This window comes from Neolamprologus brichardi, chromosome 11 (genome assembly GCF_056152115.1).
Source record: "Neolamprologus brichardi isolate AB-2024 chromosome 11, ASM5615211v1, whole genome shotgun sequence".
NCBI lineage: Eukaryota > Metazoa > Chordata > Actinopteri > Cichliformes > Cichlidae > Neolamprologus > Neolamprologus brichardi.
In genome coordinates this window covers 15,896,893-15,920,902 of record NC_142114.1, presented here as the reverse complement: position 1 = coordinate 15,920,902, position 24,010 = coordinate 15,896,893, and the positions used below count along the sequence as shown (strand labels likewise).

At 41.0% G+C, this 24,010-nt stretch overlaps 3 protein-coding genes and 1 pseudogene across 7 annotated transcripts; all 4 read left to right on the top strand.

Annotated features, from left to right (window-relative positions):
* Positions 1-165: 165 nt before the first annotated feature.
* lenep (lens epithelial protein) lies at positions 166-839 on the top strand. Its single transcript, XM_035913946.2, has 2 exons — positions 166-495; positions 643-839. Exon 1 carries the CDS (start codon positions 166-168, stop codon positions 358-360), a length of 195 nt encoding a protein of 64 aa, XP_035769839.1. The 3' UTR covers positions 361-495; positions 643-839.
* A 458-nt stretch (positions 840-1,297) lies between these two features.
* Positions 1,298-11,770, top strand: pbxip1b (pre-B-cell leukemia homeobox interacting protein 1b). 5 transcript variants are annotated; one of them, XM_035913942.2, is made up of 11 exons: positions 1,298-1,403; positions 3,164-3,242; positions 4,472-4,547; positions 5,463-5,533; positions 6,021-6,414; positions 7,147-7,389; positions 7,574-7,597; positions 8,196-8,248; positions 8,483-8,596; positions 8,746-8,836; positions 9,179-11,770. In XM_035913942.2, exons 2-11 carry the CDS (start codon positions 3,192-3,194, stop codon positions 10,705-10,707), a joined length of 2,646 nt encoding a protein of 881 aa, XP_035769835.2. In that variant the 5' UTR covers positions 1,298-1,403; positions 3,164-3,191; the 3' UTR covers positions 10,708-11,770. The 5 variants fall into 5 exon arrangements, with proteins under 5 accessions (XP_035769835.2, XP_006804964.2, XP_006804962.2 ...); XM_006804901.2 differs by having other exon boundaries at positions 9,176-11,770; XM_006804899.2 differs by having other exon boundaries at positions 8,746-8,980.
* Positions 11,771-12,608: 838 nt separating this feature from the next.
* LOC148100526 (protein S100-A11-like) lies at positions 12,609-15,647 on the top strand (annotated as a pseudogene).
* Positions 15,648-16,477: 830 nt separating this feature from the next.
* Positions 16,478-23,624, top strand: si:ch211-105c13.3 (protein S100-A16). The gene is made up of 3 exons (XM_006804902.3): positions 16,478-16,752; positions 22,938-23,059; positions 23,170-23,624. Exons 2-3 carry the CDS (start codon positions 22,940-22,942, stop codon positions 23,323-23,325), a joined length of 276 nt encoding a protein of 91 aa, XP_006804965.1. The 5' UTR covers positions 16,478-16,752; positions 22,938-22,939; the 3' UTR covers positions 23,326-23,624.
* The last annotated feature ends 386 nt before the right edge of the window (positions 23,625-24,010 follow it).

The window sequence follows — 24,010 nt, the reverse complement described above, 5'->3', positions numbered from 1 at the left end:
TTGTATAGGAGGTTATAAGTAGAGGAGTGAACCGTGCCGGGAATACGGAGCAGAGCTCAGCTGTTGCATGGGTCTCGTCTGACTCCATTTGTCACAGCTCATCTTCCAGTTCTTCTCATCGACTGCCCTCCTCGTTGCATTTGTCTGGCCCCTCTCTGCAGAGCCATGCACCCCCAGCGTCCTCTTCCCCAGGCCATGCCTTCCGCCTCTCTGGGTCAGCAGCTGCGGGACATGGCCATGGGCCTGGGACGAGGCAAAAACTTCCTGGGAGGAAACTTTGCCTACAGTTTTATCCAGTCGGTTAAGGAGTGCCTCTATTTCCTCCTCTGCTGCTGGTGCATCAAAGAGATCCTGGACTGACAGACTGAGAGAAAAGGGTATATCAAGTGGTAGAGCACAGATTTTTCCTTGTTTCTCCACTGGGTCCTGTATTGTAATTTCAACCAGCTTTTATTTCATCAGAAATGGGAGTGTTATATGGTAAAGCCTTGGCAGGTATGACTTGTTTTGAATGACTGTTATGTATAAACTACATGCTTTAATTTAGAGTGTTTTATACATCTATCAATAATAATATCAAAATCATAAAACCACTCAACCCTTTAACATTTTTTTGCTTTTTGTTTTTCGGTGTCTCTATAGGAAGGGAGGTCTTTTGGGGTTCGAGGAAGCTTGCCAGCAGGTTTCAAGATGATACAGACTTTATATCCGGACTGGGTTAGAGTTTTCTGAATTGTGCCCTCATGATCTGAGATTCCCAGGACTGTGGCACACCTGATGTTCACTGTACAACACAAAGTGGTGTGGCAATAAATAAAGGAACTCATAAACAGAAAAAATTATTACCTACATGTCTGAATTTTTGCTTCTTTTCTTTTGGTCATTTGATGATTAAGTAATTCTGCACAGGCACCTTTAAAGGGAGAAAAATGCTTAAGTGTCAGTAATATACCTTCTATGAAACAGTTTTAGCTTGCATCTAATGTGACTCTTGGTATTTCTTAAGTGAGTGTGCAAAAGAGCATTATTATTATCGCTAAACTGGAGGCTCTATTTATGATGGAAACCATCAACTCAAGCATGTCTAATGTCAGGGCAGCAGTAGCAGTAACCTGTAGTATTAATTTTACATTAATTTAGCCTCCATTACTTACATATTTATACATATATATATGTCAATCAACTTAGAAGCTTTCCAGCCGAAGTGAAGCGACAACGATATGTTATTGGATGAGCGAGAGGCGGGACTAGAGCAAACGCGTTTTGTGATTGGGCGAGAAGAGCATGGCTCAGTAAGTTCTGGAGGCACGTTATAAGTTGTCAAGTTGGATAGGAAGAATCAAAGAAGTCCCAGCTTGCGTCTGTGGCGTCCTCTGAAGTCTAAAGTAAAGTGACAGACCACGGTAAGACCCACCTGTATTTTTGATTTTATTACAAGATAACGACGTCTTTTCTAGTGTCGTTTCTTCTCCCTCTGTGTCGCAAACGTTCACGTTTTCCTGGTTGCTCGGCAGACGTCGTTGAAGTGGAAACGTTTTTTTTTTAAGGACTAACGTCAACAACTTTCGGCTTGTGAAGCCTTTAGTAGCCTACCAACAGCGGCCCTCGCCACATGTGAGAAGTGATATTTCTGAGTTTAACCAGATGTTGTTGTCTTCTTTAAGGCCGTTTGGCATTTCCTGTTGCAGGTTATGAACTTCTTCCAACTAACCCCGACCCTTTTTGCATTGTGATAAGAGCGGTCTGCTTTTAGCGGTGATGCTGTGTGTGGAGCTGGCTTTAACTCGCAGCCCAGCGTTGGCTGTCCTCATGGAAAGTCTTGTAGTTTATCTCTTGACCTTTTTTGGTAATTTTTCCATGCAGAGGCAAAGACGCTGCAAAAAAAAAAGAAAGAAAAAAGATTAACAGTCTAGTCTCTGGAAGATAACACACACATGCAGATTAATGTCTGAAGAGATAAACTGAGATTAGACGCGTGCACTGTGAAAGTATGATCTTGCACTGACTCCTACATCTAGAGCTTAAAGGTTAAATTAAATGCTATTCGTACCGATCAGTGAATAAGATCAGAAAAGGATGTTATTTTTTTTTTCTCCCTCCCTTGTGTTGCATGTAAAATAATCCTTTTTAAAACTGTCCTTAGAATACATTTCTGCCTCTATTTTATTCCCCATGGCCATCTCCTGCATGCTCCCTCTGTCTGTCTCTAGTCAATCTCATGGTAGCTATATTTAGCTGGCATCCATTTAAACCATTCCACTATATCCTCCACAATGCTCCTTGGGCCCCAGGCTAGATTCAGTAGGCTTCTCTTGGGAGGCACTCGATTAGGAGACCTAAATAGCAGAGCTGGGAGAGAATTGAATTTGGGGAGTGAAGTGTGTCATTACCCAGACAGTGTGGTATTAACTTAAGTGCCTCGTTCTTTCAGCATTCATACAAAACTAGACTGGATGCATATAAATATGTCTCGCTGTTATGCTACCTTGTGTAATTTGAAAGGAAAAGCTTTATAAAAATCTAATACCTGACACTTCCACCTAACAAGGGGGTGACACTGAAGTGGTTACATGGGAGATAATTTTCTCAACTACTGTGGTGGCAGTTAAGATGAATGATCTTACTGTAAAATCAGTGATTCCAAAGCAGTGGGGAGATATAGTATACACCACAAATGTGCTCATTTGTAGACCTCTGTTTAAGAGACCAGTACCTTTGAAATGGACAGCCCATTGTAGTGCCGGCCTTAGTTACCCATGTCTCTGCCAAAACATTTCCCAGCTAGTCAAAAGCCAGGCTGGCCAAAAGGCTCACAACACACATAAACTACTAATGAAGAACTGAATGCTCCGAGGGAATTAGACTTCCTGCTCACATACAAAATGCGCACACTCGCACAAAGACCTCAGTAACACATTACAGTCAGACCTTTATTGGCAAAATGGGTGAGGCTGAGTAGTAGAGGCTTGTATTCAAATCGGGTAAACATTGAGCGTAAATTTCTTAAAGCTGCAGTCCTCATGTTGTTACTGTAATTGTAAGCTAGTGGCACATTGTTAGTTGTCTCTTCTGTAAGTCAAACTGTAAAATATGCATGGCTTTGATTCAGGGTGTACGTATATACGCTCTTCACATTGTTCTCTATGTTGTTCTTGTGTTGCAGGAGAGACACGCAAAGTCTCTTGGGGGCCATGTCTGGCACTGGGAGTGCTAATAACAGCTGGACCATCCTAACTCCTGAGGTATCCTCACTCTGTATAGATCACTGGAATACACAGGCTTTAAACAAAATACTTTATTTAAAAAAAATTACTGGTCTCAGTTTATTTTCTTTCGGTTACCTAAATATGAAGTTTGTTTTCTGTGCTAAGTCTGTCTTGATCTTTCTGATTTGACTAGTATTCAGGAAGGCAAACTATTATAAGATCTTCTCATTTGTGAGCCTGTTAAAGAGGGTGATGCTCAGTCACTCATTATTATTCCAGTAACGATATCTAAATGAATATATATAAAGAATCTTGTTTTATCTTTAAAAGTTGCCATATTTTCTCAGTAAGGACTCGTCCATAACTACAGATAACACATGTTGTGGGAAATTTAGTTATGCTTCATAAGTCTGAAAGAAAAAAATACATTGTAATATTAGATTTTTTTAATTCGCTAAATATCAAAATTGGTATTGGTGTTGAAAATGAAACACCTGGGAGGTTTCTTTGATTTTCAAGTGGTCTTAAAAGCTTTTCAAGCTTTCTGAAGCTCTTTCAGACACTGGCTGCCTTTTCACTCATTTTCAGTCCAGTTTTTGTAATTTAATGATTTTCTTTTTTGTTTATTTTTCACTTAACACTGAATCATTATTGCACCAACATGATTTCCAGAGAGCTATTAGGGGAAAAAATTGGCAGATCTTGACATGGTGTGCAGTGTATCCTGACATAGGACCTGAGAGAATCTTTTTCTTCACTTGATCACTGAAGCCTCATCAGAAATGGCCTCAGTGAAAGGGTAGCTGTCAAGAGGCCATTCTTAAGAGATGGAAACGCAGAGAAAAGGTCGAGATTTGCTGGATTACACAAGAACTGGACTGAAACTTATGGCAGCAAGTCTTATGGAGTGATAAATCCAAATGTAAAATTTTATGGGTCACATCAAAACAGCAGTAATCCCAAACACACTGATGGAGCAGTAAAGGCATATTTGCATAGAAAAACACACAGTGGAACACTCAGCTATGAATTGACCTCCACAGAGTCCAGATATTTTTAAAGCAGCGTGGTATCATGTGGACAGAGAACAAAACAAAAGGCAGCCAACACCCAAAGAAGAGCTTTGAATGTCCTTCAAGAAGACTGCTTTTGGTTTTATATAATGTGTGTTTTGTACATTGCAGTAAATCACTGCACCCTGATGGGTGGCTTAATATTTTGCACAGCATTGGATTGTTCTCTGACTGGGTGTTTGTCTTTCTTAGGAAACTGCTGCTGAAACCCTGAAGCCTGTGATAATGGGGACGGAGTACCATGGAGAAAGCCATACAACTGCACCAGGTGCCTTCACATTCATTCATTTTCTCAATCGCATATCCACATTAGGTTCGGAGTATACCTGAAAATACTAACTTTTGTAGCAAGTGCATTTACCAAGTTTGGCAAACTGAATGTGCTTTCTCTGCTTTACAGGCAGTTTGTAAATTTATAGCAATGTTTTTGCAGAACTTAAAGCAAGTGATTGCTTTGCACTCATTTGATGCTTTCCATGATCTGTGGATAAAGTTGTGAGTCTGGATTGACACAGAGAAAGACATTTGGCTGGCTTTCTTGTATTTTCCTTGGAAATGTTTTGTTTTGTTCTACTGCTAATGTCTTTTGAGGAGTGTTTGCATATTTAAAATGCAAAATTATACTTTTTTTTTTTTCTACCTTTATTTCTGTTGATAGTGTGCAGAAATAAAGGTAAGTAAGGTTCCGAAAATGCATACATGCAAACATGGATACTTACACACACATGTCAGTTGATTAATGTGAGCTGCTATGCCTTGCACACAGAAAACATAAAGCCAAGTGTGTGTGTTTCACTACATCAGTGTGTAGTTGGTGCTTCAAGAGGTTCTTTAAACGATGGTTTGGGTTTAACTTATAAATTAAATTTTTACAAGAGCATCTCAAAAATAGTTTTACTGGCTTGATGTAATATTCTGCAGTTAGTGCATTAGAGCTTTGAGCCTTCCAGCTATTATTGCAAAGTTATTACCTAAGCAATCAGAAACGACTGTTAATCAAAGAAAACAACTGGTAAAGTAGAAAAAATACACCTCATCACCACTGCTTTTCACCTTGCCTGTGCTTACTGGTGGCAGGTGTTGGTGTCACGAGTAGGAATTGCTCCACTTCAAAGAGTCAGGATTGAAAAATGTTGAACTGCTGCCCTAAATGGCTCCCCTCCTGTGTCTGTGTTTGATCCAGGTTCTGGGGACAACAACCAGCCTGCAAATGGTGCAAAGTCTGCAGAAGGGCTCCCTGTGGAGAACTACCTAGTAAGGCAGCAATACATGCAATGTTCTGTTCTGTAACAGTACCATTTGTCACGCAGCTTTGCTGAATGTGTAGCCTTGATTGGCCAAAGAAAGCATTCTCCTCTCCCACGTTTTAATTTTCTAATAATCCTGGGGCTTGAATGATTGCTAATTTTTGAATGCTCAGAGAATAAATACTAAAACTATTTATAGTGTAGTGAGAATGCTTGATTCTGATTGGACAGAATTTGCCTTTTTTTTTTCAGGTAGCAGCATTATCCTTCTCATTTGTTCCTCAGATTTGGAAAGTGACTCATTTCAGCTGTAGCTTAGAGACGGCGTTCTTCATGCTAAAGATAACACAACACAATATTTCTGTTTTAAATAACATTTAAGACCAAACTTGTATTGCTTGGCTTTTAACCAAAAGTGCCAAACTATAAGAAGTGCAAAAACTTTCAACTACTTTTTTTTTTTTTTTTTATAATGACCTTATTCTTATATCCAGGTACCAAAAGAAAAAACAGCAGAGCTAAGTGGAGGCTTGAGTGCAGATCAGCCCACCTCTGTGCCCACTTCTGTCACGGATAACCCCATTCCTTCCTCTTTGGAAGTCTCCAGCAACTTGAACCATGGCAGTGATGAAGTCAGCCAGGCAGGGGGCCTACCTGAGGGCCCGGCGCAGAGCAGCTCTGACCCCGATTCATACTCTGACTCCTACACTCATGTAGCTCCTTCCCCTGATGAGCCCCCACGCTTACCGTTGAGCACAGAGACTCTTGGAGGTGCAGAGTGTGTGCAGGTGGAAGGAACGCAGCATCTGCGAAATGGGGAGGAGCTAAAACAAGAAGGGGAGGAGTCAGATCCGTATCTAAAGATAACTGACTTGGAAAAAGAAACGGGTATGAACAGGGCGAAAGTCGGGTCATTATTACTGAAAAACTTTGTATGTCACTGTATACATGGCATGCAGCCTTTCTCTTCTGCTATTGGAGACTAAGCCACATGTTCTATTTGTGTTTGAAGTGTATTTGTTGGAACACCTGGTTATGGACTTTTTCAGTATCTGGGCCAGGAGGTTGTCTGGAGAGGCTGTGTGTGGAGGGGAGCATGATGTGACAGAAACCTTTAGTTACATGACACCCTGCAGAAGTAAATTGGCTTCAGAGGGACAGGAACCACTTAAAATATTTTGCAGTGTAGTGGTTTTGGTTTGTGTCACTTTTTACTGCTGCACCATCAAATGATTGGTCTTCTTTTACTCTGTTCTGCACTTTTTTTTTCCTAACAATTTGTGTTTAAAAAGTAAAGTTTAGCATTAGTGACGTCTTTACAGAGCCAGTTATATCATTATTGCTCTTTTCTTTCAAAGCCAGACTGATTTGTTGAGTTTAAATATAAGAAAGTGGAGCAAATTAACCAGCATACTCTGCTTAGCTGCAGTGCTATCTTATATCAGCTATATAAAAGCAAGAAATATCTGTACTGCAACTTTGTGCTTAAAATAATTATTCTGCTGGGGGCTGAAATTTCTGATTGCATATTGTTGTGGTGTTTTCAGTTTATATTTGAGGTGTTCCTGTAACTTAATTATTGTAGAACTACACCTTAATACTGTTCTTTCACCCCTCCAGACCCCCCTGCAGATTCAGAAGTGAGTCAGGAGAGGACCGAGAAGGCTGGTGAGGAGGGAGAGTCAGAGGTGAGGAAGAGAAGGTCCCTTTTAGCATCTCTGGAGCAGATTGGAAGAAGAGAAGAGGAAGAGGAAGTGGAAGAATTTCAGCTCCCCCAGCGAGAAGACGACAGCGGGTTTTCCGTGAACAAGTGCATCCTAGGTGCTCTCATTCTGTTAGGCCTTGGCACCATTTTTTTCTCAGGTAGGCATGTTACGAAGGTTAACGTTTCTTTCTTTCTTTCTTTCTTTTTTCATTAGATTTTTTTGGGAAGCTGTTTGCCTGTTTTAAAATTATATTTTAAAGGTAAAAGCTTAAAAGAATAGAAAGTAACTAACACTGGATTAGATGAAGGATGCTCCGAGACTGAGGTGTATTATACATGCAGGTATCTTCATGGATCTGGATGAGGGTAGGTTATTTCTGTGTGTATGTGTGGGTCACTGATTTAATTAAGTCTTTGTTGGCCACAGCATGTTTGCATGTGTGAGGGTGCATGCAGGAAAAAAGCCTTTGCATGTAATACTTTGCAGAAAAAAAGCTTTCAAAGTTCTTTACGCTGTTAAATGTGGGGTTTTGTCCTGATACTTGGTGTAGGTGTTGTCAAAAGACAACCTTGTTGCTTTGAAGGGACCAAGAACGACAGTTAGCAAATATTAGCTTTAGAAGCCTGTAAGCTCAGTCACTTGATTTTGACGTACAGTTTGAAAAGCAAAGGCGTGAGAATGAGGTAAAGGTGAAAACAGGATTCATGAGGACTTCACCAAGGAATCCATACATTTCTTTTTTTCTATTGCATTTACAAATTTGTAATGAAGTGTATTATGAATGCTTCTTTTCTGCTCAGCTGAATTTCATTTTACTGTCAGAAACCTTAAGCATGTTGTTTCTGGGTAATTGCACTTTTTTTTTCCTTTTTTTTTTTTTAAATGAAAAGTAACGTACGTGTGTGTGTTTTGCATGCTATTTTTAATTTATTACTTGCATTGAAACTAATATTTGCGTTGCAGAGAGCGACTATAGTACAAGGGATCTGAAAGATACAGAGCTACCAGGAAAACGGGTCAGTGTAATGTCTACTCTCTCTCCACTGTGTATGTTTCTTCTAGTCTAACCTTTATTTACTGTATAATGAGTATGGCAATTTAAAAAAAAAAAAAAAAAAAAAAAAAAAAAAATTTACTGTACAGTGACTTGTTCTTGTTCTTTCCCGTTCCATTAACACCTCTTTTTCTTCTCCGCTCCTCCACCTGACAATAGTTATTTTGAGAAGATGTGTAATTCTGTTTGTTGACAGGAGTGGCTTAACCCAGAGGCTCCTCCGTCCCCACTAGATGCTGACAATTCAGAGCTTTTAAACAAGCTAGCCAAAGGGAATGAGCAGATCTCTGTGCTCCAAGCCCAACTTCAGGTGTGACTCCATTCTGTCTCTCACCTCGTCTCCTCTGCGTGTGTACAGTAATACACATGTATTTATACAAATGTGCGTCTGTGGATAAAGGTGTCAGTGAGTGTGTGGTATTCTCACAGGACCCTCTTTTTCTGTTCTTCTTTAAACAGGCACAGAACGAGGAGCTAAAAGTAGCCCAGGGACAGGCAGCAGAGGGAGCAAAGGAGCGGCTGAGGTGGGAGGCGGTGGAGAAGGAAAACAGTAGGTTGAAGACAGAGATGGCTTCTCTTCCTGTCCTTCAGAAAGAGAATGAGAGGATGAAGAAAGAGCTGGAGTCATTCCCGGCCCTACAGAAAGAACTAGAAACTCTGAGATCCACTGTGACAGAATTAAAAGTCTCCTCAGGTACAAAGGGAGCAAGGGAGGAAGAAGGGAGGGGATGTGGAGGAGAGTAGGAGATATAGAAGGATGAGAGTTATAAGAGAGCTTGGGAGTAGATTAGTCATTTAGTGATTTGCTTTCTTCTCTCTGTTTTTGAAACACAATGCACACGTGTATCTTTTTTTCTTTTTCTAACTTTGACTTTTGTGGTTGCTCCAGCAGGCAGTCAGACAACTCAAGCCTCCGTGAAGCTCTCTACATTGCCCCCACCTGGTCAGCCAGAGGACAGCAAGCAGGAAACGGCTGGATCCACAGGGAGACAGACAAAGCATCCACGGGATGACCCAAAGCAGAAAAAGAAAGATGTGAAGAGAGATCGTTATGACTTGGGCGAGCAGAAAGAGGGAAAAGAGAGAAAAAAATCTGTAGGGACGGAAGGAGAGAAAAAGGGCCGTAAAGATGGCAGTAAAAAAGAATGGAAGAAGGAAAAACATGAGCAAGGAATGTTTGATAAGGAAGGTAGACAGAAGAGGCATAGTGAAGGGGAAAAACAGTGGAAGGAGAAAGACTGGAAGAAAGAGAAGACTAGCAGAGGTGATGAAGGAAAGCCATGGAAAGATGGGAAAGGAAAAAGAGAGTGGACAGAAAAGAGGGAGAAAAAAGAATGGAATGAAGATGTCGATAGGAAAAGACCAAAGCATGAGAAAGTGAATGAGGGTAAACAATTGGGAGGTAAGGAGGAGAACAAGCACTGGAAGGAAGGAAAGGATCATGGGGGGAGACAAAAAGAACAAAAGGAATGGAAGAAGCTGAAAGACGGCTTCAAAGAAAGTGGCAAAGTGCAGTGGGAAGATAAAGAGTGGAAGGAGAAAGGAGAGAGAGAGTGGAGAAGAGGCACTGAGAGGAATGATAAAAATGACAAACTTCAGGGTAAAGCAGGGAAAGAAAAGGATGAAAGGAAACGGTGGGAAGGCAGTAAAAATCATGGCAAAGACGGATCGAGGGAAGATGACAGGAAGCGATGGAATGAATATGAGCGGAAGAGTCAAAATGGGAAACACGATAAGGAATGGAAGAGCAAGGACAAGAAGTGGGAACAGTCGAAACGGGAGCAATCGAAAGAGAGAGACGGGAGGAAGGAGAAGAAGCCTAATGAAGACTGGAAAAAAGACAAATTGCAATTCCAGAAAAGCAAAGATGTATACAAGGTTAAAAATAATCATGGCAAAAAGGAAGAACATCAGTACGGAGACCAGCAGCCTCATACACACCGCAAACCCTCCATGGGGCAGCCTGAGTACTGGGTCCAGAAGAGAGAGCGTCTCCAGCACAGTCCTAAACCTCCACAGGAGTGCGACTCATTGGAGTCCTGTGCAAAGGCTGAGCGGCTGCTCCCTGTTCACTTACCCGAGTTTGAGGCCATCCTCCAAACCTATCTAGCTAAGGCAGAGCAGGCAGGTGTCGATGATTCCAAAAGAGAGGAGCTCAAAAAGCTGGCCACGCAGTTTTTTAAGGATGGAGTTTTTGTTCATGATCAGATGAGCTTTCAAGATTTTGTTGAAGATTTGAGCGATATTTTAGAAGACATGGTGGAAGAGGACGAGGATGGCGAACAAGATAGCGCCATAGAGGATGAAATGGAGGAGTTTGAGAGAGAAGTCATGAGAAAGTTTTCATTGCGAGGAGCTGGAGAGAAAGAGGAGAGAATCAAAGGGGACTGGAGAAAGGAGAGCGGACAAGGACGTGGCTGATGAAATGATAGAATTGATGGATCTGTCAAAAGCGGCTAAAAGGAGTCGGAGCGAGCGAGGGTTTACTCAAAGGGAACATTTCTTATTGGACCACAAAGGCTTAAAGTATACATTTATCAACCTGTCATGTTTTTGCAGGACGGCCTTTTGTGTTTTACCTCCATCTGCTGTCCACTTGCGGGTTTTTTTTTTTGAGTGCTCATATGCAAACACTGTTACATAGGAAGGGCTTGAACGTACGTCGTGTGTGTGTGTGAAGTGCTGAGTCTGATATTTTAAGAATCTGTGTAATACATCTTAGAGATGGTGACAGACAAATATTGCTAGCCCAAAACAGTCCCACTAAATTTCTGAACATTTACTTACAGCTGTTTATTTTGGACCGACCACCTGCAGCTACTGTGAATGTCCGTTAGTGTGAAAGTCATTGCTAGTCACAATTCTCTTACACTGTTGCTCTCAATAAGATTTCTAAAAGATGCTGCACAGTCTTATTCAAACACTACACTTTCACTATTTTCTGCAAGCGGCACTGTGCACTTTTAAAATCTGCTTATTCGCTGATCATGGCTGTTTTTGTTAATTAAGCATGGACTGCTGAACGAATTGAGCGAGGGTCTGTATTCATGACACTTGTGTTTGTACATACATTATGCTTGTGTTTAGGAACTTGCTTAAATCTACAAATGGCTAATTAACTTATTTTATAGGTGTAATATAGAGACTTGATGGGCACATGAGATTTTGACATGTTGAGCATGTTTATTGCTGTTCAGGTGTGGAGCTTGTGCAGATGTCCTTAAGTTATTGCTTTGTGATGACTGTAACATTTGTTTGTGGTTGGTGATGGTACTTAAGAGATTTGTTTTCAAAAACGCTTTCTGTATCTCTTTACGTGTGGATAAACTTGTGAAATGTAGCAGATTTAAAGGCCTTCAGCACCATAGAGATTGTTTTTTTCAAAGGTTGCCACACAGCGTGTGGTAGCACAGAGAACTTTAAATGTCATTACAGTTGTGTTTTTCCCATGTTCTTGGCATTTAAAAATAATAAATGTAATTCCTCTCTGTGATGAATAATACTTTTTGTCTTCCTTTAACTCACCTGTTTAGTCTTTAAAGAATACTTCCTGAAGTGTATGCTCGCTGTAACAAGTTCTCCATAGTGATGACAGATAAGCCACGGGCTCTTGCCACACACAGCTCCGACACTTTGCCCCAGCTGCAGCGTCACTGCCTTTTCAGTGCATTTCATTCGTGCGTCACTCCTCTGGGCCCACACCTACTATAAAGGAGGGATCATGATTAGTAGCTGTGTGCCAACCTTAACCAGCCTGCTCCACCTCTTTGTTCAAGCCATTAAACCACACCACATTGCCAAACTCCTCTTATTCGATGCATTGAGCTCGGGGTGCCTTTCTTGCTGTGCCACACTGATACAGACAATTCTACAAGGTTGAGAACAAGAAGTTGTTTGTTAGTGAACATTTATCCTAATGTAGTCTGTCTGTACATCAACTGTTTCATTAACTTTGCTTCAGCAAAGAGAGATCAGCAGCCTTTATACCTGGTTATTTTAAGTTAATCTTAAATAGAGAAGAACTTAGGATATTTTTTTAATCTATTGTCCCTTCCTATTGTGTACATCCATCCATCCATTTTTCTTAACTTTATCCAGCTGAGTCATCTCCTTGTCTGATATACGCATTTCTTCCTTTGTCTTCAACCAACAGTAGCATAGTTTCCGGTGGCATGCTCTTGGCCAACAGCACCAGAGGCGATTGTTAGTAGCCCAAGCTGCACCCAATCTGGTATGGAAATCTCATTCTTGATGTTTGATTTGGCAAAGATTGCCCTTCCTGACACAGCCCTCCCAATTTATCCTGGCTTGGGACTGGCACTATGAGCACACTGGAATGCACCACCACGAGTACCCTCACCCCATGTCTAGGTTTGGAAGAAGTCAGAGTACCTGGAGAGAATCTGTGCAGGCTCAGCATGGGGCCCAAAATAGCTGTGGATTTGAACACAGGACCTTCTTACTGTGAGGCCAACCACTGCATAACTACCTGCACTCCTGGGAACAAATGTGAGAAAGAATAGAGCAGGAGATAGTGACATATAGATTACTGTGATTTCATGTTATTCAGTCACGGAGTCTGTCATGTCAGTGAATCACTCACTTTGAGACAGGAGAGTGGATGATGGACCTGGTTGAATATTACAGTTTTCCACATGTATCCTTCCTGCGTCAGAAACAGTCATGGTTCAACGCATTGTCTGTACAACCCTGCAGAGGTCGTACTCTCAAGAGCAACATATCTCATAATTTCTTCAGATGGAATACTAACACTTTGACCTTCACTGTGACCTTAAACAAAAGTAATTTAATTGTGACTATATTTCTCACCAATGTCTAATAGGATAAATGAATTAAGCTGTGAAATTTCATGTCCTAAGGGTCAAAGGTCAGCTTCACCACTACATGTCAATTTTCTAGAGAACATGTTTCAGGACAGTCTTTTACAAAATAACAGACTGCGAACGTATTTACTTAAATTTGGTCAGAAACTGAACTGGTGACACTAATCTACTGAATTCACTTCATTTAATAATAAATGTGGGCACATGTGGGCCTAAATTGATTGGTTGGGAATGGCCTACAACCCCAAGGCAGTAATTTAAGTTTATATTTAGCTTGAAACCTTTAGGCCTATGATGTTTGCCTCAAGGCCAAATGCTGGTGTTGTAGACTTAAGTAGCAATTGAGAACTTTAAGACAAGTCCTCAGACAGAGATACACCTGCAGCTACAGTCCCAGGATATCAATCTTAAAACAACTAGAAGCATTGGCCCACTGAAAGCACCGATGCTTTTCTAAGACTGTGTGTAGGGAAGCAATTTCCAGCCCCCTCACTAAGCCATTTATTTTGAGTTAGTTGCCACACTCTCCTTCCCCAATGACAGCCAAGGGAATGGAAGGAGGAGAACTAAATACTGCTTTTTCGAGTATAAGGGGATAAAGATGTGTGTGTCTGGGTGTGTGCGTCATACAGGAGAGAAACAAAAACTAGAAGAGGGGATATTTGGATGATAAAGCCGATGTGCTTGTTAGTGCTAACTGCCTCCCTAATATGCCAATTGTGCACATCCTGTCAGAGCTTTAGAGTTTAAAAAAATTGTTTTATGAGGTAAAACCCAAGTGCCTCATTCTCATCCTCATTCAAAAGTTTCCATATACAGACAGTATAATTATATACCTGACGTACTGCTCTACTTTTTGCTCTCCACAGCATTCTGCCCACATTTTCATACTCACAAGAAGCAAAGGAAATAAACTGTCTGTGCACTGGGATGACCCGCAAAAATGATTAAAAATAGTTCACAGGCAGTGCAGAATGTTAATGTTAACCTCGCTTAACTTCACTTCTCAGTCTTGTGGTGGTTTTCCTGAATGAGATGATGCATCTAGTAATCCATCCTTCTTCAAAGATTAGCTACATGCTGTGCGTGCATCTGAAAACACAGCTGCGTCATGGAAAAACATTTGTGGTTTCTTTGGAAATATGGTTTACACTTTTACCAATTCCAATGATTTATCTACTTAACCCGTCAACAGCAGGGTACAAAAGGAGAAGAAAGACGTTTGTACTCACCAAATACCTACACACACACAGCTGGTGAGTTTCCACTGTCTTTTATTCCAAATCAATGTTAGAATTCTGTTGAACTTCAGTATATTCTTTTAAAAGAGTTGGCCATTAATGCGCTGGTGTCTGGGTTCAAGGCCTATGCTGGCAGGGATGGTTCCTCTGACATGCTGAGGAGAGATGAGTTTTACAGACTGGTGTCATCAGAGCTCCTTAACTTCGTCAAGGTAAAATCAGTGCACAGTAGTTTCATTTGTACCTTTTATTTATTGATCTAATAGTCACAGCAGGTTGGTGGCTTTACTTAAGTATCTATTACATTTTCTATTTCTATAGATGCCTGTTTTCTTTTTTGTATTGACTATTGGTTCAAAAATGTTCTGTACTTACAGACAGTTAATATGCGGATTTAAGCTGCAGGCTACTAACTGTTAGCACTTCTTGTACGCTGACTACACTGAAAAAAGACCAGATGCAACACAAAGTACCATACTTAGATGTCAGTTTGAAGGCCCGCAGTTTCATTATTAAAGTATAATCAGGGAGAATCAATTTGCTCAAACTGAGTTTTGTTTCTCACGAAATTAATCATAAGGAGGAAGCTGATGTTATTAAGCGTTAGTCATCATCTATGTGAGCTCTCATCAACAGTTGCAGTCTTACTGGAGTTTTGAGTCATTTAACAGCTCTCCTGCCTGTGATCTTGACCATGAATGAGCAGTTGCATCATCTCATATTGGGACAGGATATTAATCTCCATTTATTGTTTCACGCTAAATGTCCCCCCCTCAAAAAAAAAAAAGTCTTGTGTTGTTGAGACTGTCTTGTCTGTGCTCTACATGTTCGAAGGATAAAGGTCTGCTTTACCCCCAGTGTGGAAAATTCCACATGGTTCTTCTTGTTTGAATAGTTGTAATAATCGCAATGACCACTAGATGGGGACAGAGTCAATAGAGTTCTGTGCCAAACCACTTCTGCTGATGAAGCATGATTTTTTTTTTTTTTTTTTTAACTCATTTGCATGCCAGTGTGTTCTGCTTGCCTCTGATCTCTCGCTCCATACACATGAGCAGTGTTAACCGAATTTTTGCATTAACCACGGACCGAGACGGTTCTTTTTAATATTGGATACATGTGATTTCCTGTTTTCCTGCAGAAAGCTGATGACCCTGCTGCCATTGACTAACTTGTGAGCTCATTGGACAAGAACAATGATGGAGAGCTCAACTTCTTGGAATTCTGGCAGCTGATTGGGCAACTTGCGAGCAAGCATGGGAGGTTTAGCCAATAAGAGTGTCCTCGGATACTCTTTCTTTCGCAGTTCTGTGTGTTACTGTGTCGCCTGTGTGCCATGCAGTTAAAAAAAACGGGATTTCAGCCAGATGAAAAACACCCTAAAGCCCGTTTCAGTTTCACAGTTCTGTGCTTTTTAGTCAATACTTTGTGTTTCAGTTCCACCTCACATGTTTCAAGAGGCTGTCAGGTAGATTCAGTCACTTTTACATAACACTACACGGTTTCGGTAGTTTTAGAACAAATCCCAGCCCGCAGCGAAAACACACATGCTTTAAGCCCCGCGTGCTCACAGTCCTATGATGAAACTGCAGAATAGGAATGTAGTGTGTTACAACCGTGTGTGTGTGTGTGTGTTTCTGTGTGCGCATTCCTGGCCTCCTGATTCCTGGAAATCATCATCTCCCCTCCGGACGCCAACAGAGGTGGTGTTTAGGGAAAAATCTCAACTTATAAAAGAAATCTGAACTTAATGTAACAGGATAGTTCTGTGTTCTCTGCTGTCCAGTCTTTCATTCGTTACTCTGTATGTGTGTGTGTGTGTGTGTGTGTGGGGGGGGGGTCTTCTTTTTTGCTACATAACTCCATCTTTCCACTCTTTGAACCACTTTCAGGGTGTGGCTTGACTGCATCTGTCTGTTCTTAAAGCTTTGAACACACACGCGCTTAAAACATGCGCGCGCTCTTGTCCCTACTTGTTGAGAGAAACTGTGTTGTGCCAGAAAAAAAAGAACAATATAATATAATACATGTATATATTTAAAAAATAGCAAAGTTGCGGGTGTGAGTATAAAACAAAAGCAGAAAGGCCGAAAGTTTTTTGAAATCAAAAACGCTTTTTTAGACTCTTTTGTGGAACAACGGAAATCTTTGTTAAGAAAATATTGCTGCGTTGCTCAAGCTGCGCCTCTTTCCACATTCCTCCTCTCCCAGGCACACGCCCTAAAACTGTGAAAAAAAACTGGCTTGAGTCAGAAGTTAAATCACGGAAAAGATATGTGTAGCTGCTTAATCTAGAGGAAGCCTTGCGAGGAGGATCTGAAAGAAAGAAGCAGAGCATTTGCTGAGACAGTTTATATAGGCTTTTGTTCTCGCTCTCAAAGGTGAGTGCTTTTTTCTCTCCATTACAAGTTCTCTTCATTAATAAATTCAGCTGTTTCTTTTTTAAATTACGAGTTCAAACTTTTCTACTCAACACAAAAAATTGAAAACTTGAACTTATTTTCTGCACCGTGTCATCAATTTTCTATTACTTGCCAGCCTCTCTATTGTCATTACCCAGCTTGGTGGCCACAGGGATCGGGTTCATCTTCTTGGTAATGTAACCCCAATCCCTTTACACTTACACAGAAACCGGAGTCTCCAGTCGCGTTTACTTATTTATCTGCTGTGTGTCACTCCTGCCTGTGGTCATTCTACAAATTGTGAGGATTAGTTAGGGCTAAATGTAAATGTGCGACGTGGGCAAGCCCCTAACATCTCCGTTACGCGCGGCGCTTACTAATTTTGGCTTGTGAGCCGAGGCTGTTATCGCCCCGTTAGTCAATCATAATGTGACCGTTGTACCGACAGTCAGATTTGGCTCTCATCACTGTGAATTATTAACGTTATGATAAGACTCCGGTAGTGAGACTCGAATGGCTTCGACCCGGTGTAGTTAATGAAGCGGAGGAGAAATAGCGACCTGGGCGATGACAGGTATGGTCACGGGGGAAGTGAGTCAGTCACACCTAGTGCAAACAACACGACCAGGGTGGAGCTGGTCACCCACAAGGATCAATGGTTGCTCACGTCGGTTGCCATCGCAGAAGAAGACAGAAAAAAGAGAGAGAGATCCGTTTGGTCTGAGATGGGAAGCATGCTCAAACTTTCTCGGTTTTCGCGTTCTCAGTTTGTCTTCTTCAGTGGAGTAGTGAGGGGTGGGTTAGATGGACATACTGGGTTAAAACTGGTTTGCACATGACAAGTCTCATCTAGTTTCAGCGCTCATTACCTCACATTACCTCACATTACCTCCCTCTCTTTTGCTAGGTCTGCTCAATATTCATGTTATTCCGTTAGTTCAGGATTTCATGTAGCTACAATGTGTATAATTTTAAGGGAGCTTAATGGGCTGCATGTTATAATACACCGGTGATATAAAAAAAATAACTGTCATTATTAATTTATTTAATATTTATTGTTTAAAACTCGAATTCTTCTTTTTTTTCTTTTGTGAGTGCTGGATGATTTTGTAACTTTAGGCTTCTAAAGATGTTTAAAACAGGAAAATCTAGCCCTTCTCTTATCTTACTGGTAATAATCCATGATGCTCACAAGCACATTAGCAGCTGCTGAACCACTCTGTGTGAAATGCAAAAAAGTGTCATTAAAAAAAACCCTGATACCAACAATATGAACTGGGCTCCACTCAGGCTTTCATTCCACTTATTTTCATTATTATTTTGCACACAAACAGACAAATATAGAGCATTTATTCAAATGTATTCCTGGCTCTTAGTTTTGCTCTTTGCAGCTTTTTAAATTTTTACTCTCACCTTATCAAAGTTTGGTGGACACATGAGGTAAACTTTTAAAAAGTATATTCCTGTTCAAATGTCTGTATCAGATCTTGTTTTGTTTTTCAATCTCCATTTAATCATTACAGTTGCAACTGACAAATCACTAGAAAACGCATTGCTTGTGTTTGACAACTACTGAGCTGCCATCAGTCTCTCTAATCACCATCTCCACACTCCGAGTTGGAATGTGTATGCACTAAGAGCTTGTACAAGAGCCACGATTGTCATCATTACACGCTCCCTGCCCTCATCAGACAAACCCTACTGCCCTGCCACATGTTCCTTTCTACTCATTTTGTATTTTTGTGGCCCTGATGTCTCCGGTTCATACTGGAGCCTTCTTGGTTTCCTGCTAATCTTGTTACATTCAGGAGATATGCTAATGGATTGTGGCCTGTTGAGCATTTTGATAAATGGCCTGTAAACAGCCTGCTCCTGAGCTGTTTGACTTGTGGAGGATGTTAGGAAGGTGTTAAGACAATTATAGTAACGTATTAAATAATAATGAGCAGCAGGCTGATGACAGATGCTAACTTGAATGTTGAAAAGAGTTGTGTGTGTGTCAGTGTGTGCTGGCATGGCAGGGAGACATGAAACAAAATCCAGGGTTTGGGTGCCTGCTCTCATTCACCCAGTAATTAGGTTAATGCAACAGACGTCCTAATTGGCATTGTCCTTCTTTAGATGAGTGTGTTTCTGCATATGTGTGTGTGCTTTTCCGTCTTTCTGCATGTCTATGTGTTCTCGTGTGGGCCAGAGTAGCTGAGTAGTGTGAGCGGTGAGGCGTGACATCAGTGTCAGATGGGAGATTTACCAGCTTCTAAAGTTACCTCAGCGACATCACTCCAGGCACCAATGATTATTACCCATCCAGTGTCCACTGCTGCTTTGTGGTAGTTTCCAATACACACTGGAAATCCTGCAGCAAGGCCTCGCCCCCACGCTGCTGAGATACTTATCAATGCTGCTCAAGTATCTTCAGCTTTCATTCAGGGCTTTTGTTTTCTGCGAGCCATTGCCTTGGAATTCTACTTTGTTGAGACAAGAGAAAACTACATGGGAGTGACCTTAAAAGACTCCATGTGCACATGCAACAGAAAATAACTGAAAATCTCTCTGATTAATCTGCATATTAATTGTGTACTTCAGTCAAATTACTATGGTTATTTCTTTGTGTTGTTTTTTACAGGTTTTTTTTTTGTTGTTAGTTGTTTATTTGTTAGAGGTACAGGGCTCTGACGTGGCCCCTGATCTTTCTCTTTTTTTTTTCTTTTTTTTTTTTTTTACCACAATTACTTGTAATCCTTTGCAGCTGTGAGCAGTTCCTGCATTTTCTTGGTGCTTTGCATTTTAAATAAAAAGCAAGCACCACCAGCTCATTTGAGAATATATATACATATATATAGATATATGTATATATATCATCTCTGTGTCACTTATGAAACCACAGACATTTTCACAGCAGATATCTGTCACAGTGGGGAAAGCACCAGTGTTCCTATTAATGGCACGGCTATGTTGAAATGTCTCGGAAAACCCTGCCAGCGTGACAGTGAGCCGGGACCCTGTAACTGCAGTGTCTAAATGTTATTTTTATCATAATTAATTACAGTATTTTAAATAGTTGCTTTTATTATTGTGCCTGCTTTTAAAAACAGACTAATGGAATTAATTAGTTGCATGCTTAAAATAGATCAGTGGAGTTTTGTTTTTTAGCTTTCTGTCATATTTCCAGTGTGTGCTGTGTTGATGTTGCTGTTTTTTATTTATTAGAGCTACCGGATTTGACATCCAGTGAGATTGTAAATGGTTTGCTTTTGGTTTGCTCAGTGAGTGCAGGATGTGACGTTGGCATTCAGGTTATCTGTTAGTGTTTGGCTGACTAGTTGGGTGACATATTTCAGTGCGTACTTGTGTCCCTACAGTGCGCGGTAGTGTGTGCTGCTGCAGTCGGGCATTAGGCAGTAATCTGATCTCGCAGCCTCCTGTTCGCTTTTGGGGATCAGATGTCCACCGTCAGAGATCACAGCTCCCATTGTGTTTACCTTTAGAGACTCCCCATCTCTTCAGCCTCCCCTCACTCCCTCTCTTTTGCTCTGTTTACCTCCACCGGCATCCAGCCTCTTCCCCTTCCATGCTGACGTCAATTGTGTGTCTCACATTTCTCACATTTTTGACACTTACATAAACCAATTTGAATGCACTTTCAAAATCCGCTTGAACAAGAATTTTCTAAATCTCTAAATATCAAAGAAGGATTTGATATTTAGAAATCCTTGTAAAAATTGTTATTCATTAATTTTTTTGTTTTTCTTTGTTTAATTGTTTGCCCCTTGTCATGAACATGGTGTCTTGCGTGATGACAGAATGATGTGATGGAATGATATTGGTTTCATTTTTGTGTAGATTTCTGCTAAAAAAGTTCCTTTTATTTAACATTAAAACAGTTACGACTGAACACATAAACACTGTTTTTAAATAAAAAAAAAACTCACATCGTTGAACTTTTTGATTAAAAAAGCAAGGCAAACGCTCAGAGGATGACATCCAGGCTTTTAAGGAGCCTGACCTCAAGCAAGATGACAACAAGGCGGGGCTCTGAAGTTGTGGGAAAGGAAACATCAGCTCATCTACAGTGCACAGACCTTCACTGGTCTCAGCAGATTGAGGCAGCCTTCTTGCACGCTGTTTAACAGAAATCTCACATTATTCTTTTTCAACATCAGAGGAGAAAATTATCTAATTTGTTACTTCAATGGACTGCCCAGTCTTGAAGAATATGTCTCAACTTATTAAATTAGCTATAATAAGGACTCGGTGTATCCGGATCCAAGTCATGGATTAGTCCGTTATTTATTTGTTGTAACAATGCTTCTTGGGAAATCCTATACCATTAAAGTCTGTTCATTTCCCCTTAAATGGTACCACATTTGTTGACATGGGTTGCGCCCATGAAAAAGTTGCCAAATCTTCTCTGCTAATGCCAAATAGCTTGTTCTGCTACTGACTCTTGTTTTGAACTGTTGGTACTCCAGTTCTGGCTATCAAGTGTCTAACTGTCTGTGATTAGCAGGCCTTGCTATAGCGGTCAACTGGTGTCTACTTCAAGCACGCCATATTTGACTGATCTGAATTAGGCTTGTTCTATAGGACAACTTCAAGTGGGTGTTGCACAAAACCAACTTGCAGTATCATTTGGATTGTTCTTCAGTGCCATCTCCAAACTGAAGGCCAAGCTCCATCTAACAAGGTATGTCAGAGACAGGCCGCGAAATAGACGTCCCAAGAAGGCTACTACATAAGAAGATCATTTCCTCACCCTATTAGCACTTTAGGCAGCCTTTAACAGATTTGCAGTCAAGGTTTGCAGGACGGTATGGCCGAGGGGTCTCTACCTAAACAATCCAGAAAAGACAGCACACAGCCAGTCGCTGGTCTCATAGAACTGCCAGGAGGCCTGATATGACCATCCTTCACCACTGGTGCAGCAACCATTCTGATTGTTGCACCAATAGGGTAGAGGAGGTGTGATTTTGTGAGGCAGCATCTCCCTCACTGGATAAACAAGGATCGTCGTCGTTGGAGGCACTCGCAATGCAAAGATATCAAGATGAGGTTTGGCAACTGACCTCTGTGCTCGAACATGACAACGCTCGCTCCCACAGAGCAGGGTTTATCAACGACTATCTGAAGAATTTGGGTGTGGAGAGGATGGAAGAACCTACCTGCAGCCCCGACCTCAACACCGTTAAACACTTGTGTGATCCGCTTGTGCGTGCTGTTTGGGCCATAGCGTCCAACACAACCACACTGGCTGGCTTGTGACAATTGCTGGTTGAAGAATGAGATGTCATCCTAGACCAAGCTGGACCAAGTTTATGAGCAGCATGAGGAGGAGGTGCCAGGCTGTCGTGGCTGTGTATGGTTCTTCCGTATGCTACTAAGGCCCCTGTTTGTTAAATGAATAAATTGTTAAATTTCCACATTACACATTGCTTTTCATGACCATGGGTCACTTAATCCCAGCTCAGGCTCCTCAGAAGCTGGTGTGTCCTCTGAGCTCTCGCCTTCCCGCCCTAATGTCTCAACCATGTCCACCTCGTCCGCTGACATCTGTAAGTCTGACTTCGCTTCTACAAGTATGAGTAAAGTCCTTCCTGCCTCACTTGGTCCTCTGCTTTCTGAATGGGACAAATGGTTAAAAATGGGAGTTAGTAAGTCTTGCTGTCCACTGCAAAGGACACTAAGTAAAAGGTTTGTTTTTAGGGGGTCAGAAGAAAACCCAGGATTTCCTCTCCACTTCTGTTCTTCCCACAGAGGACAAGAGGGTCTTAGGGGGATTTTTTTTCTGTCTGGGTTTTGCCTTTTTAAAATCATCAGGTATTATAAATGACATGTTTGTCAATTTAAATACATCATAATATGCTTTATAATTTGGTTGTATAGAGTTAAAGGTCACATAGTTGTGCACAAGTCTTCCACAAACTCACAGCTGACATTACTCTTTTTCACAATCAGAACCAAACAAAGCATGAAATGTTCAATATGAAATAAGCGTCTCATCCACTCCATGCCCTGTTTAGTTTTTTGCATTATGATATTATTAAAGTTCACAGGAAAAGTATCTCATGGCACAATGTTTGAGAGTCTGAGAGTCTTCTAAGATATGTCCTTATCTGTCCTAAATTCTCATTTCTGCTTTGTCCTTGTCTCACTCTCTTATACAGATATGGAGTCCGCCATTAAGACGTTGGTGACCACGTTTGTTAAATCTTCCAGGGGGAAGGAGAACCTAGACAGCAAATCCTTCCAGAAACTGGTGGAGAAAAACCTCAGTGGTGTCATGGAAGTAAGTGTTTTGTGGTTGTCCGTCATGCTGCCAGTATATTAGAACATGAATTTAAAAGCAGTTGTAATCTCTAATCTCTTTGATATTTGTTTTTTTGTTTTTAAACTCAGGATGCAGGCAACTCCTCTGCTGTTAAGGAGATGCAGAGGGGACTGGATGAAAACAGCGATGGAAAAGTCAGCTTTGAGGAATACCTTGCCCTGATAGGTTACGTGGCTAACTCCATGAGTCAGCGCAAGACTGAAAGCAATCCAGATTCATCGTAGATACTCTTGAAGTTGCAGTATTTGGAGAGGATCTGCATTCAGCCATTTTTTTCTTTTTGAGCTTATTAAATGTCTTTTTTTTTTTTTTCATTTCCAAACATTCCAGCCACCATGTATACATCAGATCATAATATTTTTCTCTGAGATAGTTAACCGGCTATACTAGATCTTAATGTCTGTCCAAATGAACCTTTATGTAGTAACACTGTCACTGAAGGATTCTGAGCTGGTCTTTTTTTATACCAATCCTACATTTTATACCAATGTTTTCAAAATAAAAGCTTTATATTAAAATTTAATTGTTTTTTTGGTCTGTGGTTGCTGCTGTTGCACATTTGTCAGTCTTTTAAGATTTCACCTTTGAACCTCCCTTTCTCATATACATTTCCTTTCTTTCTACATATGCGGAAGTACTTTATAAGTGCAGTAGTTTCTCTGTCATGATTTGACACTAATTGAATCATGCCCGCTCCTTTCCACAGATACCAGCAGCACTTGCTAAATATAGCTGTGACATCCCTGACTAGTCAAACTCAGCACCCTTTAGATGTATCACTTATTGCAACCTGATCCTGATATACAGTCTACACTTCCTATTGTGCTCCACCCTTCACTCAGCAACTCTATACATTCGGCGTATACGAATGTGCACACACACTCCGTGCTACCCCCCTTACTGGCACAG